At 42.0% G+C, this 17,232-nt stretch overlaps 1 protein-coding gene across 2 annotated transcripts in view; it reads right to left on the bottom strand.

Annotated features, from left to right (window-relative positions):
• Positions 1–764: 764 nt before the first annotated feature.
• Positions 765–17,232, bottom strand: part of LOC135222847 (telomerase Cajal body protein 1-like) — a 57,776-nt gene continuing 41,308 nt past the window's right edge. For both annotated transcript variants that reach the window (XM_064261180.1, XM_064261179.1), the window contains exons 9-11: positions 11,899–12,028; positions 2,811–2,937; positions 765–1,655 (exon numbers count right to left, since the gene is read on the bottom strand). In XM_064261180.1, coding sequence (XP_064117250.1) covers positions 1,490–1,655; positions 2,811–2,937; positions 11,899–12,028 — 423 coding nt within the window. In that variant the 3' untranslated portion in view covers positions 765–1,489. The remainder of the gene's footprint in view (positions 1,656–2,810; positions 2,938–11,898; positions 12,029–17,232) is intronic.

Genomic DNA, 17,232 nt, shown 5'->3' on the forward strand with positions numbered 1-17,232 from the left:
TGGAATGGTTCCAGGTACCTAGATAGAGGGCGCACAGGTGGTACACCTGACTACCCAATCGGCGATTGCCGCAAGTTTTGAATTCTGCCGTGACGTCACAGGGACTTAAGCTATATATATATAACTACCAGGTAAGTTAGATGTTTAAAATACAGGATATTAGTCTATTAGGTAATTTTTTTTATACTCCATACTCCTTTAGGACTATGCTGTATTTAGGAGTAAGTGCTTCAATCTATATTAATATTTGAACCGTATCACTTACTCAGGCTTAATTTCTTAGGCTGAGTATCTGACTTCTCATACAAGACAATTTCCTGCAAAACATAAACCCAAACTTACCACTTCATATTAAGAATTAAGTGTCAATGTCATCCCTTTAGGAACGTCTATGCAACTCAAGAGTAGAACAAAGAATGTATAAAAGTGAGAAACACATAATGTGATGCAACTGTGATGCAAGCCAAAAAAGTTTAACACATTACAGGCAGTCCCGGGCTTACGACGGGTTCGGCTTACGATGTTCCGAGGTTACAACACTTTTCAATTATATTTATCAGAAATTATTTCCAGGTTTACAACGCATGTTCCAGGGTTATGGCGCTTGCAACACTGATCTGGCAGAAGAAATATGACTCCAAAAATGCAAAATAATCAATATTTGAAGGTTTTTTGATGAAAAATGCAATAAGAATGCAGTTTACATAGTTTTTAATGCACCTAAAGCATTAAATGTAAGGTTTTCTTAAGATTTTTGACGATGCTCCGGCTTACAGTGATTTTCGGCTTACACCACATCTCAAGAACGGAACCCCCTTCGTAACCCGGGGAATGCCTGTACACATATGCTAATCAGTCTACGTTCATGAACCAGGTAAGGAAAAATATATACATATTTCCTTAAAAATGAAATATAATAAAATTATAGACTCTCCAGACATCTTCCCAGTGCTCATTCACTAAAAGTGAAAAAAAATCATTCGTTCACCACATGAACATACTCAGCAAGAGACTGGTGATTCATCCCTTGAAATGTTGTGTCCGTGGCTGGATTCTTTTGTTCCAACCTCAGATCAGACTTGATACAGTGGTCAAGGCAGTTGAAAAAGCGAGTTTTGTAAGAATGCAAACAACCTGCAATTTTTGGACCATAAACCCAGAACATGTTAAAAAAACATGTTAAGTATAAAATGCACAATATCATATCTTCAGTACATGTATTAGTCTTTTCTTATAACAAAAGGAGTTCTGCACACCTATATTGATCAGCTTACCTACATTTCAAATGTTAAGAGCAAAGAAAAGAATATTGTACAATCACTCTGTTTCTGTTTTTTTATTAAAACTCAAAATGAAAATGCTTAGTAATTAGTACATTCAGGTAAATGTGTGATCCTGAGCAAAACTGGGTTTAACCAAGAATCGTTATCAACAAAGAAAAAAAAAATCCATGACAAGGAATACCCAAGAAAGTGAAATTCATTCTACATCACCCAAGCCACCATAATTTTACAGAATTTTCATATTTGTTTTTCCTATGCAAAAATAAGGGTCCATCATCTTCAGAGGAGGAGTCTGAGCTAGAACATGACTGTGGCTCTGGGAAGTGGCGCTGACCAGAGCTTGTGGCTAGTACTGGGAAATGTGGATTTAAACTGTGAATGAGAAAAATAAAATCTATATCAACATTTTTCATGTTAGAGGCATATAATAAAAATTACAAGAAATAAATTGAAGCTATCAAAAATTGCATTCAAAACAACACCTGGTGATGCACAATGAGCACATAACACTTCATGGATGCAGATTGATTATGATCAAGTCCTTTATATAAAGTTAACAGTAAAACCAAAATAAAATGTATTTAGTAGTCTAAAACTGTAGATTATCTTTCACACCTAACATCAAATTTTTATCTTTTGCAGCAGATACCCAAAGGGCAATATGCACTCTATAGCATATAAAAGCAACTCGAAATTATATATCATTGTTCAAGAAGACTTTCTCAAAGGAGAAAGCAAGAGTACTAGCATGAGGCCAGTTCAAATAAATATAATGAGGATTTCAGTTCTAATCATCACCAATACAAACTTGCCTAGCAGAAAAATAAATTCATATTACATTTACAGTGATCAAGTTACTGTGGTGCATGGTTTCTAAGGAAAAATTTATTTCACAAATAAAAAAAACTATAATTCTTGTCACCATTTTATCTGGATAGTTCCTATATGCAGTATGTATGGCAAAATTTTAAAAATTGGATGACTTTCTCAAAATTTCCTACAGTATCATTCTACGAAAACAATATTCTCCTAAACTGTCATCATTCATTATTCTCTTTTATGTATCATTATCTCCTGGACTCTTAACTACATTAAAATAAACTGTCATCATTCATTATTCCTTTTTATGTATCAATATCTCCTGGACTCTTAACTATAGTAAAATAGTTTCCAACAGTATAATACATATTACTCAAAATGATATCGCCACATTCCAAAATGCATTAGGACTGTGATTTATATATACTGTATATAAAAGAAATTATATGATGGTACATGTGCAATTTAATACAATTACAACTGCACTACAGGACAGCACTTAATTTCAACTGGTATATACTGTAAAGGTGACAGAAAACATAATAAAGGCCAAATCACAGGCTAAACATATGCACTTGAAAGGTAAATTTAAAAGAACACTTTGTGGAATTTTCACTATGTTATGATGAACTATTGCATAACTTAACTTAGAAGTAGTTACAGTATAACATTTATAAATATATATTTAATATATAATTACAAACTTACCTCACACCATTACAGCAGTCTTTATGAGCAACAAACTTTGAAGATGTCTTGATCATTTCTGGGTCCTCACCATCAGGGAGTGGTAAATCCTGCAAGTTCCACTTAAGAACTGACCCATTTGTGGTGCCTGCAAAAATTTTGTGGTTTGTAAAAATTCGTTTGTAATAGACTTTCATTATGACTGACAAGTCAAAAGACACAAAAGCCCTAAAAGAAGCCTGCTTAAGGTGTGCCCTGCCTGACACACAATAGGCAGTTCTTAAAGGCCTTGGCAATGTTCCTTCATTCCCAATCTGCACTGCTTTCCACTTTTAACTTATCCGTTCCTTTTGTTTTCTTCCAATTAGCTACCTAACTTTCATTCCTTTTGTTCTCTTTCCATTAGCTACCTAACTTTCATTCCTTTTGTTCTCTTCACATTAGCTACCTAACTTTTTTTCTTTTGCTCCTTTCCCATTACCTAACGGACCTTATTTTTCTTAAAGTTTTGCCCCAATATGAGCCACTTATTTGAGACCTGATCCTTTGGCCTGTCCTACGAGGGCCTAGAAATGTGGATCATATCATCTCATAATTACAAAAGGTTGTTTTAGTTTGAGAAAAATATTAAGAAATAGAGGAAGCCTTAAATTGTAGCCTGACACTACCATATTCCCCAAGATATAGTAATCTTTATACACTACTAAACAAGTGTAGTCATACACAGTGGTCTTTCACAAATACTGAATGTTAGTGGTCTGTTAACTTTTCATGGAATGCTATGCACTTGTTACTACTGTACCATTTTAAGTTATGTACCAACATACCCTTACTTTCTCAAAAGCCACATGCAAATGTGCATTTATCTGTAATATGGACAGGTAAATGCAATATAAACCTAGTGCATTTTATATAATACTAAATATTGATTTAAAAACTGAATTAACACCATGATGTATGGCTTGATTCATCATCTGGAGCTTGACAGAACAAGGAAATGTCAAGAGGTCTTTGAAATATTAAAGGAAGTTTTTTTTTGTGGCCTGCTTTCTTCCTTGGCTTTAGTTACATAACTCCAGATTGTGAGCAAAAGCCTCATGGTTCCTTTCGTTCACTTTTCAAGGCCTTTCAGCAAAGATATCTGTCCATCCAAATACCACAATTATGCTATCCTTTGAAATCATGGTTGGTCACATGATCTTTTTACAAATCTTATTCACACAATCGCATCTGCTTCTCATTGCTGTGGCATTTATTAAGTATGAAATAATCCAAAATGGAATAATTCTTCCAAAATTTTCATAAATTTTGATCCCTTCAAACTGCAGCAGTTACCTGAGTGAAAATTTTTTAATCATTAAGACTCAAAATGATTTGGATAGAGCAGATAGCATTAGTAGACAGTGAACTGATTTTGTATCATGCTTATACCATCTAAACCAGGGGTTTTCAACCTTTTTCTCCACCCGTACCCTTTCGGGCATTTGTAATGTCAGTAATGTAACCCTTCACTTTGTATAACATGGAAAACAAAACCAACTCAGAAAACATTCCATTCTATATATTTGCAAGTACTGTACAGAAGGGAATTAAGTGCATAACTCTACTGACATAACCAATAATATTGAAAACATAAAGAATTCCATAAAAAAATATAGACAATTTTTTATAATTATTTACCTCTGGCTAAACAGTAAATTTTCAAGGTTATGGTACTGAGCCACAAAAACAAAATACATTATTATTACATCAGATGCAAAGGGAGTCAATGAAATGGCTGAAACTGTTTTCATTAACTATACTAGTTGACCGATGAGCACTTTTTGCTAAAGCACATTGAACGTCAGCATCTAACATTCGTTCAAGTGCCATGGGGAACGCAAACCCCCGACAGACCCTTGGTGTACCCCAGGTTGAAAACCCCTGATCTAAACAAAAGGAATATCCACAGGCACTGTCTAGGACATGAGGAATCTTGAAATGAATGCTTTGCTTAAATTAAAATTTATTCACTTACAGTATGAGGCATTTCATGATCTAATTCTCAAATATGTTTAGAAGTAAACAATGCATTAAATGTCTAAATCAGTCAGTTTGTTAAAAATTTTTAATTAGGTATAATGCAGACTGCCCATTAGACTTATAAAAATTATAGCAGTGGAGTTTTTACCAATACAGTACCCCCGCTATTTATGGACTCACGATTCGTAGACTCATGATTCGCAGACTCACCTATTCACGCATTTTTCTACAGACCATATGTACCCATTATTCACAGAAAGTTTGCCTATTCATGGTATTTTTTAATGAGAAATATTCACACATTACTGTATTTTCATATCCTTTTCTTAACTAAATGCACTTTTTTGTGATAAAACTATTAAAATACTCGGGTATAAGCATTTTGACAAGGTTTTTTGTGTTTAAACTATCAAAATACTGCAGCAGTTTAAAACATTTTTAGAATGGTTTCAAGTACTCACTGATTTTAACAATTTGCTGGGGGTTCTGGTACTCATCCCCCATGAATTTTGGGGGGTTTACTGTACACCACTTTTCTCATTTCAATAAATAATTAAGAACATTACTCAAGTTTCTCCACCAACAGGGTATTAAGCTTTTTGTAAATATGTGAGATTTACAACCAAAGTGAGTATCCCAGCAAACAAATTAACTGGTAAAAGAATTCTCCTGTAATCTACCAAAGGAAACAATAAACAGAAAAAGCAAAGGGATGCAGACTGAGTTAATAAACATGAACGATAACAGCACTCAAAAAAATGAAATTTCATTATTAAAATTGAAGTTTTATTGTATACTTACCGAACAATTATAGAGCCGTGATTTCCACGAGCGGCAGGATACTAAATTCAAATTTAGCGCGTCGGCGTCGCCAACACTGGTGGTGATGACATCATCTCCCTCCACTCGCGGGAGAACCAGGTACAACTGCCCAGGTGAATCCAATTCTTTCTGCCCGTCCGTCCACCTAAGGGGAGGAGGGTGGGTATAATCATAATTGTTCGGTAAGTATATACAATAAAAACTTCATTTTAATAATGAAAATTTTATTTTTATTGTAGTGTCTTACCGAACAATTATAGAGCTGATTACACATTTATGGGAAGGTGGGATTCAGTGGACCACTAGTATTTTTAAATGGTTACATTTATTGCAATACCAGTAAACACTCAAGGTGTCTGTTGTACCTTACCTTGTAAGAGAGCTACAGCAGACTGTTACTGCCTCTGGTCGGTGCTCTTCTTACTATTGTAGAGGAATTGGAATTTGACCAAAGTTAGCCTCTACAGGAGTGGAATCCTTCCGTAGTTCAAGCGAGTCTAGGCTGACTGACGGAGGATAGTAACAACAAAGATTGCCCTTGCCCTGGGCTAAGACCAGAAATTCAATCATACAAAACATTGTCACCAACACCAGATTTAAAAACATATATACCCAACCATTGTAAAATCTGACCTAACAGACTGGTGAGTATCCCAGGTACTCAGTACCCCCAGCTTCCCTTGAACTCGACAACCTATTCAAGGTGAAAAGTTAGCATAGAGGTGACGACCCCTGTGCCGTTTCTCCCAACACCATGCCAGAAACCGCCACCGGACCTAACGTTTTACAATTCTCGAAAACCGTTTCTATCTCTTTGAGATAATGACTCGCAAAACCGAATTCGATCTCCAGAACGTGCTCTGAAGAATCGAAGCTAAAGATAAATTCTTTCTGAATGCTAAAGAAGTTGCCACTGCTCTAACCTCGTGAGCTTTAACTCTCAGAACGGAAAGATTGTCGTTCTCGGACTGTGAGTGAGCTTCCCTGATAAGCTCTCTAATAAAGAACGATATAGCATTCTTAGAGAGAGGACGAGAGGGATTTTGAACCGAGGTCCAGAGCTTAGAAGATTGTCCTCTAATACCCTTAGTGGCAAACAGATACTGCTTAATAGCCCTGACTGGACATAAGAGCCTTTCTTCCTCCTCATGTCCAACCAAATCAGATAAGTTCCTTACCACAAAACTCCTCGGCCAAGGATTAGAAGATTCTCATTTTTGGCTAGAAAGGTCAAAGATACCGAAAATACAGCATTGCCTTGAGAGAAACCGACTCTTTTGTCTATAGCGTGCAATTCGCTGACACGCTTAGCAGAAGCTAGTGCAATAAGAAAGAGTGCCTTCTTAGTCAAGTTCCTGAGTGAAGCCGACTTCAAGGGCTCAAACGGTGGCCCCATGAGGAACTTAAGCACCACATCTAAGTTCCAAGCCACTGTATCTTGCGGGAGCTTAGTGGTTTCGAAAGACCTAATGAGGTCCGACAGATCTGAATTGGAGGAAATATCCAAACCTCGATGTCGAAAAACCGAAGAGAGCATGGCTCTATATCCTCTGATTGTCGAAGGAGCCAGTTTCTTAAGAGTTCCTAAGAAATAGAAGAAAATCTGCTATTTCTGTTAAAGAGGTCGCAGAAGTAGAGACTTTAGCACTTCTACACCACTCTCTGAAGATTCTCCACTTCCCTTGATAGAGTTTGTTAGAAGACTCTCTCCTACAACGAGCGATAGCTTCTGCAGCTCTTCTTGAAAATCCTTTCGCTCTGACAAGATTCCGGACAGTCTGAACCCTGTCAGAGCTAGAGCGGACAGTTTTGGTGGAACCTCTTGAAGTGAGGTTGTTTGAGAAGCCACTTCTCTGGAGGAAGAAGTCTGGGGAAGTCTACTAACAACTGGAGAAGGTCCGGGAACCACTCTTTCCTGGGCCAAAACAATGGGAGCGATTAACGTCAGTGTTACATTGCTGTGCGACATGAACTTGTTCAGCACCTCTCTTATTAGACCGAACGGAGGGAATGCATAAGCTTCCAGACCCGACCAATCCAACAGCATTGCGTCCACCGACCAAGCTAGAGGATCTGGGACTGGAGAACAAAAGAGAGGAAGACGGTTGTTCCTTGATGTCGCGAACAGGTCTATTGACGGTCGTCCCCAAAGGCGCCAAAGTTTCTGACAAATCTTGTTGTCCAAAGTCCACTCCAGAGGTAACACTTGCTGTTGACGACTTAACTCGTCCGCCAGGACGTTCATCTTTCCCGGAACAAATCTCGGGACTAGCTGAACCTCGCTTCGTTTGACCACAGGAGGAGATCCTTGGCTACTTCGTACAGAGAGAAAGACTGAGTCCCCCCCTGTTTCCGCACGTACGATAGAGCCGTGGAGTTGTCGGAATAAACTGCCACTACTCGACCTTCTACTAAGCTCCGAAACTGTCTGAGCCCCAAGAAAATTGCTAACAGTTCCTTTACATTTATGTGGAACTTCTTCTCCTTCTCCGACCAAGCTCCTGAAGTCCGTTGATTTCCCAGTAGGGCTCCCCAACCTGTGTCCGATGCGTCGGAAAAGAACTGTAGGTTCGGGAGGATGGGTCGTAAATCTAACCCTTCTTCCAACCTTGCTCGAGAGAGCCACCACCTTAGGTCCTCTTTTATTTGATCTGTGACAGGAAAGGTAATCGAGTCTGGTTGTGTCTTCCTGCACCAAGAGGCTCTCAGGAAAAACTGCAGAGGTCTCATGTGCAGTCTTCCCAACGTCACAAATTTCTCCACTGACGTCAATTTGCCCAGGAGTCTCGTCCACTGATTGGCAGAACTTACCTTTTTGTCCAAGAACTCCTGAACTGTCCTCCATACAGCCTTGAACCCTCTTCGGGGACAGAAAAGCCCGAAAAACTTGAGCATTCAGAATCATCCCCAAATAAAGGATGCTCTGAGATGGAACCAACTGGGACTTCTGTTTGTTGACCAGAATTCCTAACTTTCTGGCAAGATCCAGAGTTGTTCCAAGGTCCTTCATGCACCGACTCTCTGATTCCGACCGGAGAAGCCAATCGTCCAGATAGAGGGAGATTCTTACTCCTAATATGTGCAGCCAGCTTCCTATCGGGGATAGAACCCTGGTGAAAACTTGAGGAGCGGTCGCTAGTCCGAAGCAAAGCGCCCGAAACTGAAACACCTTGCCTTCGAACATGAACCTCAGGTACTTCCGAGATTCGCGATGTATCGGAATGTGAAAATAAGCGTCTTGCATGTCCAGAGAGACCATCCAATCCCCCTGTCTGATGGACTCCAGAACCGACCGAGTGGTCTCCATATGAAATTTTGTTTTCTGGACATGCAAGTTCAGGGCGCTCACATCCAAAACCGGCCTCCAGCCCCCTGATGACTTGGGAACTACAAAAAGGCGATTGTAAAAGCCTGGAGGAAAATCCCCTTCTATCTGTTCTATCGCTTCTTTGAGAACAAGCGCTTCCACTTCTGCGGCTAGCGCCAGAAATTTGTCTGAGCCCGGAGAGTATGCCTGGAATGGAATTGGCACAGGTGAGAGCGAGGGAGGTGAAACGAGAGGAATACGATAGCCGAACTTGAGTACTTGCACTACCCAGGCTTCTGCTCCTCTGTTTTCCCATTCCTCCCAAAACAGAGCCAGCCTGGCTCCCACTGGTGCATGAAGAACCGAGCTTTCATTTGGAAGGTTTGTTAACCTTGGCTGAGGCCTTAGACTGAGGTCGCAAATTCGACTTCGGCCGAAAGAAGCGCTTGGGTTTTCTCCCTCGAAAAGGCACTTGGCCAGAGGAGAAACCGAAGGAACAGTCTCCACAGGAGCTTTAGGTCTCTTAGTAGACTGTGCCAGTAAATCCGAAGTAGATTTCTTATCTAGCGCAGACGAAATTGACAACACTACATCGTCTGGAAAGAGGTTATCTTTCACAAAAGGATCGAACAAGAGAGCAGACTTCTGTTGGGAAGTAACCCTTTTAGAAGCAAAGGAGCACCAAAGTTGCCTTTTCTTAAGGGTACCAAAGGCGATGAGCGAAGCTAACTCATCACATCCATCCCTAATGGATTTTGTCCGCACAGGACAGAACACCAATCCAATCCTCCGCTAACTCTGAGAAAGAGAAGGACAGTCTTCGATCTTGGCCGCTAAAGCGCCAATAGTCCAATCAAGGAAGCTAAAGACTTCCAAAAGTTTAAATTGATTCTTTACAACGTGGTCCAACTCCGGCGCTGTAAAGAAAACTTTCGCTGCGGCGAAAGCAGATCTCTAGAGGAGTCGATTAAACTGGAGAAGTCTCCCTGGGAGGAGGCAGAAACTCCCAGAGAAGGAGCTTCCCCAGTTACATAAAACCTATACCTCTTACGAAGCAACTTAGAGGGAGGGTAAGCAAAAAGAGCCTTCCCTAAGTCTCTTTCATAGACATCCATTTCTCAGTCTCTTTCAACGAATGTCTAACCGCTTTAGATAGAACAAGTTTTGGGAGGAGAGGGTCTGAAGTTTTCCTCCTCATCAAAAAAGTCGAAGTTGGGGAGCGCGGAGCCGCTTTCTCAAAATAATCTGGATAAGATACCAGAAGAAATCTAAGGAGACGTGAATAACACGAGAGGTGATGTGAATCCTCCTCCTCTACTTCTTCTTCATTCTCCGATACCGCCGAAGAAGTAGACGGAACTACAACCTGATCTGAAGGTTTCGAACCACCCTTGGACTCATTCATCCAGTTGGTTAACATCTCTAACTGCTTGCGCAAAGGCGCCAGAGACGAATCAAAAACAGTTAACGTAGGCTTGGAAGAGCCTAAATGTTCAGCAGGAGGCGGAAAAACTACTTGCGCCTCGCTCGGAGGCGCCGAAATTCGAGGCGAAACAGGCGCATCAGGCGTAACAGACGAAAAAGCGCCTAAAGAAACACCCTTAGAACTGCTAGCTACAGCGCTAAAACCACAATCTCTACTAGTAGATGGAGCCGAAAAAGGCACAGATTGAGGCGACGAAACGAGCCGCTAACGGCCGCGGCGCAACCCTACTCTCAGGCTCCTGGTTATACCGCTTGACTGGAGGAGGAGAAGAATCGGCGCCTGAACGCCTCTTTAAGGGACGCGAAACTGGCGAATCTCGCCAAGAGCGCCGCGCGACCGGAGACGAATCGCTTGAATCATTCGAAAGGCGTCTGACCGCAACACCTTTCCAACGCTTAACCGAGCCCTGTTGAGGCGCAACAGGCTCAACAAGAGAGGCGCCTGTCTGTGGGCAAATCCCGATCGACTCCCTTGGACTTCCGGTATGTCTTCTCCCCGGTGTGGGGGAGCTGGACAGTGACCTTTGTCTAGGAGACGTGTCAGGACAGACAGACGCACCCTCAACTACACTCTTACCTGAAGCCGCTTTCTCCAAAAACGTCTTAACTGAATTACCAAGTTGCAAAACCGTATTCGCTAGTACCGAAAATTTCTGATCTAACCTCGATTCCAGACTGGCAATGGTGTTGGAAGAAACTACACGGGAAGCCGGAGAAGTGGGATTAGTAGGAGGAATAGGAGGTGTAGTTAAAGGAGACATAACAATTTGAGGAGAAACAGAAGGAACAGATGCATCGCAAGACGAAGCAGAGCTAAGTCTACTTTCCCTAAGCGCTGCTTTTCTAATTCTGTCTTTAGCTAATTTCTCCGAGTATGAACTAAAAAACTTCCATTGAGAATCAGTCCAATCACTACACTCGTTACATGTTCGATCTGCTGAACAAACCTGTCCCCTACACTAACACATTTAGTGTGAGAATCATACTCTAACTTGGATAATCTAGTTTTACATCCTGAGATGCAAAACCTAACTCCCGACGGACTAGAATCCGACATGGCAACGCCTAAATAAAAAGCAAAATAATAACAACGCCAAAAAAGAGTACTTCACCAATTCCGAAGATCAAATCCACAAGAAAAAAAAGCGAAGCAAAGTCATCCAACCGCACCGACCACCGATGTTCACCGGACGCCGGCAGGAAAAGAATTGGATTCACCTGGGCAGTTGTACCTGGTTCTCCCGCGAGTGGAGGGAGATGACGTCATCACCACCAGTGTTGGCGACGCCGACGTGCTAAATTTGAATTTAGTATCCTGCCGCTCGTGGAAATCACGGCTCTATAATTGTTCGGTAAGACACTACAATAAAACATGAAATTTTAGCATGTTAACCAGATTCAGAGAACTCTTTGACTAAAAATATAATAGAGAAACTTGTTAAAAATAACAGATGCAAAAATCAAGGTTCTTACCTGAAATAAGGAAGTTATTGGAATGTGGCTCAAGATCAAAACTAATCCTTTGGTTAGTATTCACCTCTCTTCTAAATGACCAGAGCAGTTTCCCTGGGTTTCTAAGATCCCAACACAATATTTTATTGTTCTGTAAGAAAAATTACATGCTCGTTATGAATTTTGAAAGCTGTTGATTTTTGTTTGCTTGCAATTCTAACAATTGACATATTTACTACATTTTTTACATTTAACTGTCTACACCAGTCTAAGCTGAACTTATTTTTCTTTTATTCATTGCATTTCTATAAGCACTTGTCAAAGGTTACAGGAAAACAATGACTGAAATAGAAAGAAGTTCAGTGTATGTATACAGGTAGCACAGTCAGTCATTTAAGTGTGTAGAAAATATCTAAATTACTTGAATGGGGAGAAAAGAAAGTCAGCAACTTGACCATCTATGAAAATATACAATAAAGCACAGCTATTCATCAAAAATGATATTGTTATTATACAATAAAGTTTCATACATACTTACCTGGCAGATATATACATAGCTAAGACTCCGTCGTCCCGACGCAGAAATTCAAATTTCGCGCCACTCGCTACAGGTAGGTCAGGTGATCTACCTGCCTGCCCTGGGCGGCAGGACTAGGAACCATCCCCGTTTTCTATCATATTTTCTCTCTTCCACCTGTCTCCTGCGGGGAGGCTGGGTGGGCCTTTAATTGTATATATCTGCCAGGTAAGTATGTATGAAACTTTATTGTATAATAACAATATCAATTTTCATACAATCCACTTACCTGTCAGATATATACATAGCTGATTGGCACCCTTCGGTGGAGGGTAAGAGACAGCTACTATAGGAATAGACAGGTAAACAACATATGTTGTAGGTATAAATAAAACCTTGGTTCCTACCTGATAGGTGGTAGACTTTGTGGGTGTTTGCCCAGTAGTCTGCATCACCTCAAGAAACTTTAGCGAGATATATGATCTATGGCCAAGAGTTCTTGTGGGTCTGCCGATGGGGTCTTATCCGCTTACTCGGCAGAGCCTAAAAGGACTTTGTCAATGGGTGCTGATCCACTTATATGACAATACACCTTATGAAGGAGCACACAACCAATCCCGACCACCTGATCCTAACCATATGTTAGAACTAAGGATTGTTTCCGAGTTATCCCGAACTCGTCACAACAACCGTAACTCAAAACCACTACGCACACATACATAATTTTCCAAAAAAAAAAAAAAAAAAAAAAAAAAAAAAAAATTATACTCATCTAATTGGATATGGACAAGATTCTCTTACTGAACAACATAGACGGCCGCCCGTGCTAAACCAAGTCCTCCATTGTTCGAAGAGACTCCAGACCATATCCAAAAAGAAGAAAAGTATATACATTTAAGGATTGGTGTCGGCTCCCGTACCCAGAATCGTATCCGCCGATACGAAAGGACCTAGAGAAAAACACTTCTCATATGTCACACGAACGTCTTTCAAGTAATGAGATGCAAATACTGAGTTGCATCTCCAAAAATGTCGTATCTATGATGTTTTTTAAGCGACATATTCTTATGAAACGAGAGAGACGTCGCTACAGCTCTCACTTCATGAGCTTTAACTCTCAACAGTTGTAACTGTTCGTCAGGACAGACCTCCATGAGCATCTGTAATGACGTTTCTCACAAAGAATGCCAGCGCATTCTTGGACATCAGTCTTGTGGGGTCTTTTACCGCGCACCAAAGACCTTGTCTAGAGCCTCCCATCTGATGCTTTCTCTGAAGGTAGAACTTCAGAGCTCTAACAGGGCATAGAGACCTCTCTGCTTCTCTGCCTACGAGACTGGACATGCCTTTGACTTCGAATGACTTAGGCCAGGGATTCGTGGGATTCTCGTTTTTAGCTAAAAACAGGGTCTTAAACGAGCAAATAGCTGAGTCTCCCTTGAATCCGACTTTATCCTGCAGAGCATGTAATTCACTAATTCTCTTTGCCGTAGCTAAAGATAATAGGAATAGGCATTTTCTGGTGATGTCTCTAAACGATGCCAGATGAGGAGGTTCGAATCTTTCCGATGACAGAAACTTGAGGACTACGTCTAGGTTCCAGTTCGGAGGTACTGGTTCCTTCGACTTTGAAGTCTCAAAAGACCTTATGAGATCGTGGAGATCTTTATTATCTGCCAGATCCAATCCTCTATTCCTGAATACAGCCGAGAGCATACTTCTGTATCCTTTTATTGTGGATACGGCTAGATGAGATTTTTCTCTCAGGAATAGCAGGAAGTCAGCAATTTCCGCTATAGAGGTAGTGGAGGAGGACAACTTCTTGGATCTACACCACCTTCTAAACACCTCCCACTTCGATTGGTATACTTTCGTAGTGGAGGTTCTGCGTGCTCTCGCGATCGCGCTTGCCACTTCGCGAGAAAAGCCTCTCGCTCTGACAAGTCTTTCGATAGTCGAAAGGCAGTCAGAGCGAGAGCGGGGAGGTTTGATGGTACCTCTTGAAGTGTGGTTGTCTGAGAAGATCTGTCCTTCTTGGTAGGGATCTTGGAAAGTCTACGATCCACTCTACCACCTCCGTGAACCAATCCTGGGCCGGCCAAAAGGGGGCTATTAACGTCATCCTCGTCTCCTTTGACGCCACAAACTTTTTCATTACTAATCCCAGGATTTTGAATGGGGGAAAAGCATATACGTCTACTTGAGACCAATTTAGCAGGAAGGCATCTACCATAAGTGCTCTTGGATCTTCCACGACCGAGCAAAAGACTGGCAGCCTTTTGGAAATGAATGTTGCGAAGAGATCCACCATGAGGAGTCCCCACAGAGACCCGAGATCGAGACACACTTCCTCGTGTAGGGTCCACTCTGTATGAAGGACCTGGTTCCTCCTGCTGAGTCTGTCCGCCCTCACATTACTTTACTCCCTGTACGAACCTTGTCAGCAGGGAGATGTTCCTGTGGGACGTCCAAAGCAATAGGTCTCTCGTCAGTTCGTAAAGGAACGAGGAGTGAGTCCCCCCCTGTTTCCGAATGTAGGCAAGTGCGGTGGTGTTGTCCACGTTTACTTGCACTACTTTGTTCGACACCAGAGGTTCTAGACTCTTCAAAGCCAGATGCACGGCGAAGAGCTCTTTGCAGTTTATGTGCCAAGTCACCTGTGCTGGTTCCCAGGTGCCTGACACCTCTTCTGAGCCTAATGTCACTCCCCAACCTTTCTCCGATGCGTCGGAGTACAACACTAGGTCTGGTTCTTGTGTTTTTAGAGAGATCCCTTTGTTCTCTTGCAGAGGTGGCAACCACCACTCCAGGTGCGATTTTATCTCCACTGGAATGGGAAAAACGTCCGAAAGCTGTCCGGTTTTCCAGCTCCAAGACTTCTTGAGGAAGAATTGAAGCGGACGTAAATGCAGTCTTCCTAGTGGGAAGAACTGTTCTAGCGAGGAAAGGGTCCCTAGAAGGCTCAACCATTCCCTCGCCGACGTATGTTCCTTCCCTAAGAAGAGAGAGACTATCCGCAAACCTTTTGCGATTCTCTCTTGCGAAGGAAATACTCGAAAACCCCGAGAATCCATCCGAATCCCCAGATAGACTAGGTCCTGTCTGGGGATCAGCTGAGACTTCTCGAGGTTCACGAGCAATCCCAACGCTTTGATCAAATCTAGCGTTAACTTTAGGTCCTCCAAGCACTGTCTCTCTGATCTGGCCCTGATGAGCCAGTCGTCCAGATACAGAGAGATATTTACTCCTTTGAGGTGAAGAAACCTCGCCACATTCTTCATCAGGCTTGTGAAGACCTGAGGAGCTGTGGACAGGCCGAAACACAAGGCTCTGAACTGAAAGATCCTTCCCCCCGTCATGAAACGGAGGTACTTCTTCGATGAAGGGTGGATCGGGACGTGAAAGTAGGCGTCCTGGAGATCTAGAGACACCATCCAATCTCCTTGTCGTAATGACGCTAGGACTGAAGCAGAAGTCTCCATGGAGAACTTCTCCTTCTGAACAAATTTGTTCAGAGAGCTGACGTCCAGTACTGGTCTCCAGCCTCCCGAGGCTTTCGCAACCAGAAAAAGGGGATTGTAAAACCCCGGGGAGTTTTGATCCAGTACTAGTTCTATCGCTCTCTTGTCCCACATTTGTTCCACCATCGATCGAAGAGTATCCCTCAGCACAGGATCCTTGTACTTGGCTGATAGTTCCCTTGGTATTGACGTTAGGGGAGGAGTGTTCAGGAAAGGATACGATATCCCTTCCTTATGATAGCCAATGAAGACGCGTCTGCGTTTATCAGTGTCCAGGCTTCCACAAATCCCAGGAGCCTGGCACCTACTGGTGCTTGGAGGAGAGAATCTTCATTTTCCCTTTTTAAAGGGACGAAAGGCAGACCTACCTCTCTTCTCCGGAGCCTTCCTTCTTGCGGGAGGTCTGGAGGTCGGACCACCTCGAAAGGGCTGAACAGATGTACTAGGTCCTTTCTTGTCCGATGCAGAAAACAGGTTTCTTCTTTCTTGCTGACTGCGTCAGAAGATTCTGAGTCGCCTTCTCAGTTAAAGAATGCGCAATGTCCTTCACTAACTGAGAAGGAACAAAAAGTCAGATAGAGGCGAATACAGTAGAGCTGCCCTCTGAGCGTGTGAGACTGCCTTGGTTAAGAAGGCCCCATATACAGTCCTCTTCTTTAGAAGACCTGCTCCAAATAATGATGAGATTTCAAAAGAGCCATCCTGTACCGCTTTGTCAATACAAGACAATATGCATAACAGGGCTTCAGGTTCGATTCCTTCCGAATCATGGGCTTTCTTGGACATCACCCCAAGGGACCAATCTAAGAAGTTGAAGACTTCCAATACATGAAAGAGTCCCTTGAGGAGATGGTCCAGTTCAGAAATTCCCCACGTAATTCGTGCCGAATTGAGACCTTGTCGACGTGAATCGTCAACTAAGGTCGAAAAATCCTGCTTCCGATGTAGAAGGGAGAGCACAATACCCATATTCTCTCCCGTCTGATACCAAATGCCTCTTTTCCCAGCTAATCTTGCTGGAGGCATGCAGAAGACTGTTCTCACTAAGTCTTTCTTAGACTTCATCCATGAGTCTAAGGATTGTAAGGCCCTCTTCATCGAAATGGTGGGCTTCATTTTGAGAAAAGACGAAGGCTTCTTCGTCTTAGCACTTGAAAAGAGAGAGCGCGGAGAAGGAGGAGCGGCAGGAGTCAACTCGTCTCCATACTCCTCAAGAAGCAAGGTAGTCAAAACCTTATAGTTAGACAGTCCTTCTCTTCCCTGATATTCATCATCCGAGTTTTCTTCCAACTCGGGATCTACATGAGTCTCCGCTCT

This window comes from Macrobrachium nipponense, chromosome 8 (assembly GCF_015104395.2).
Source record: "Macrobrachium nipponense isolate FS-2020 chromosome 8, ASM1510439v2, whole genome shotgun sequence".
Classification (NCBI taxonomy): Eukaryota; Metazoa; Arthropoda; class Malacostraca; order Decapoda; family Palaemonidae; genus Macrobrachium; species Macrobrachium nipponense.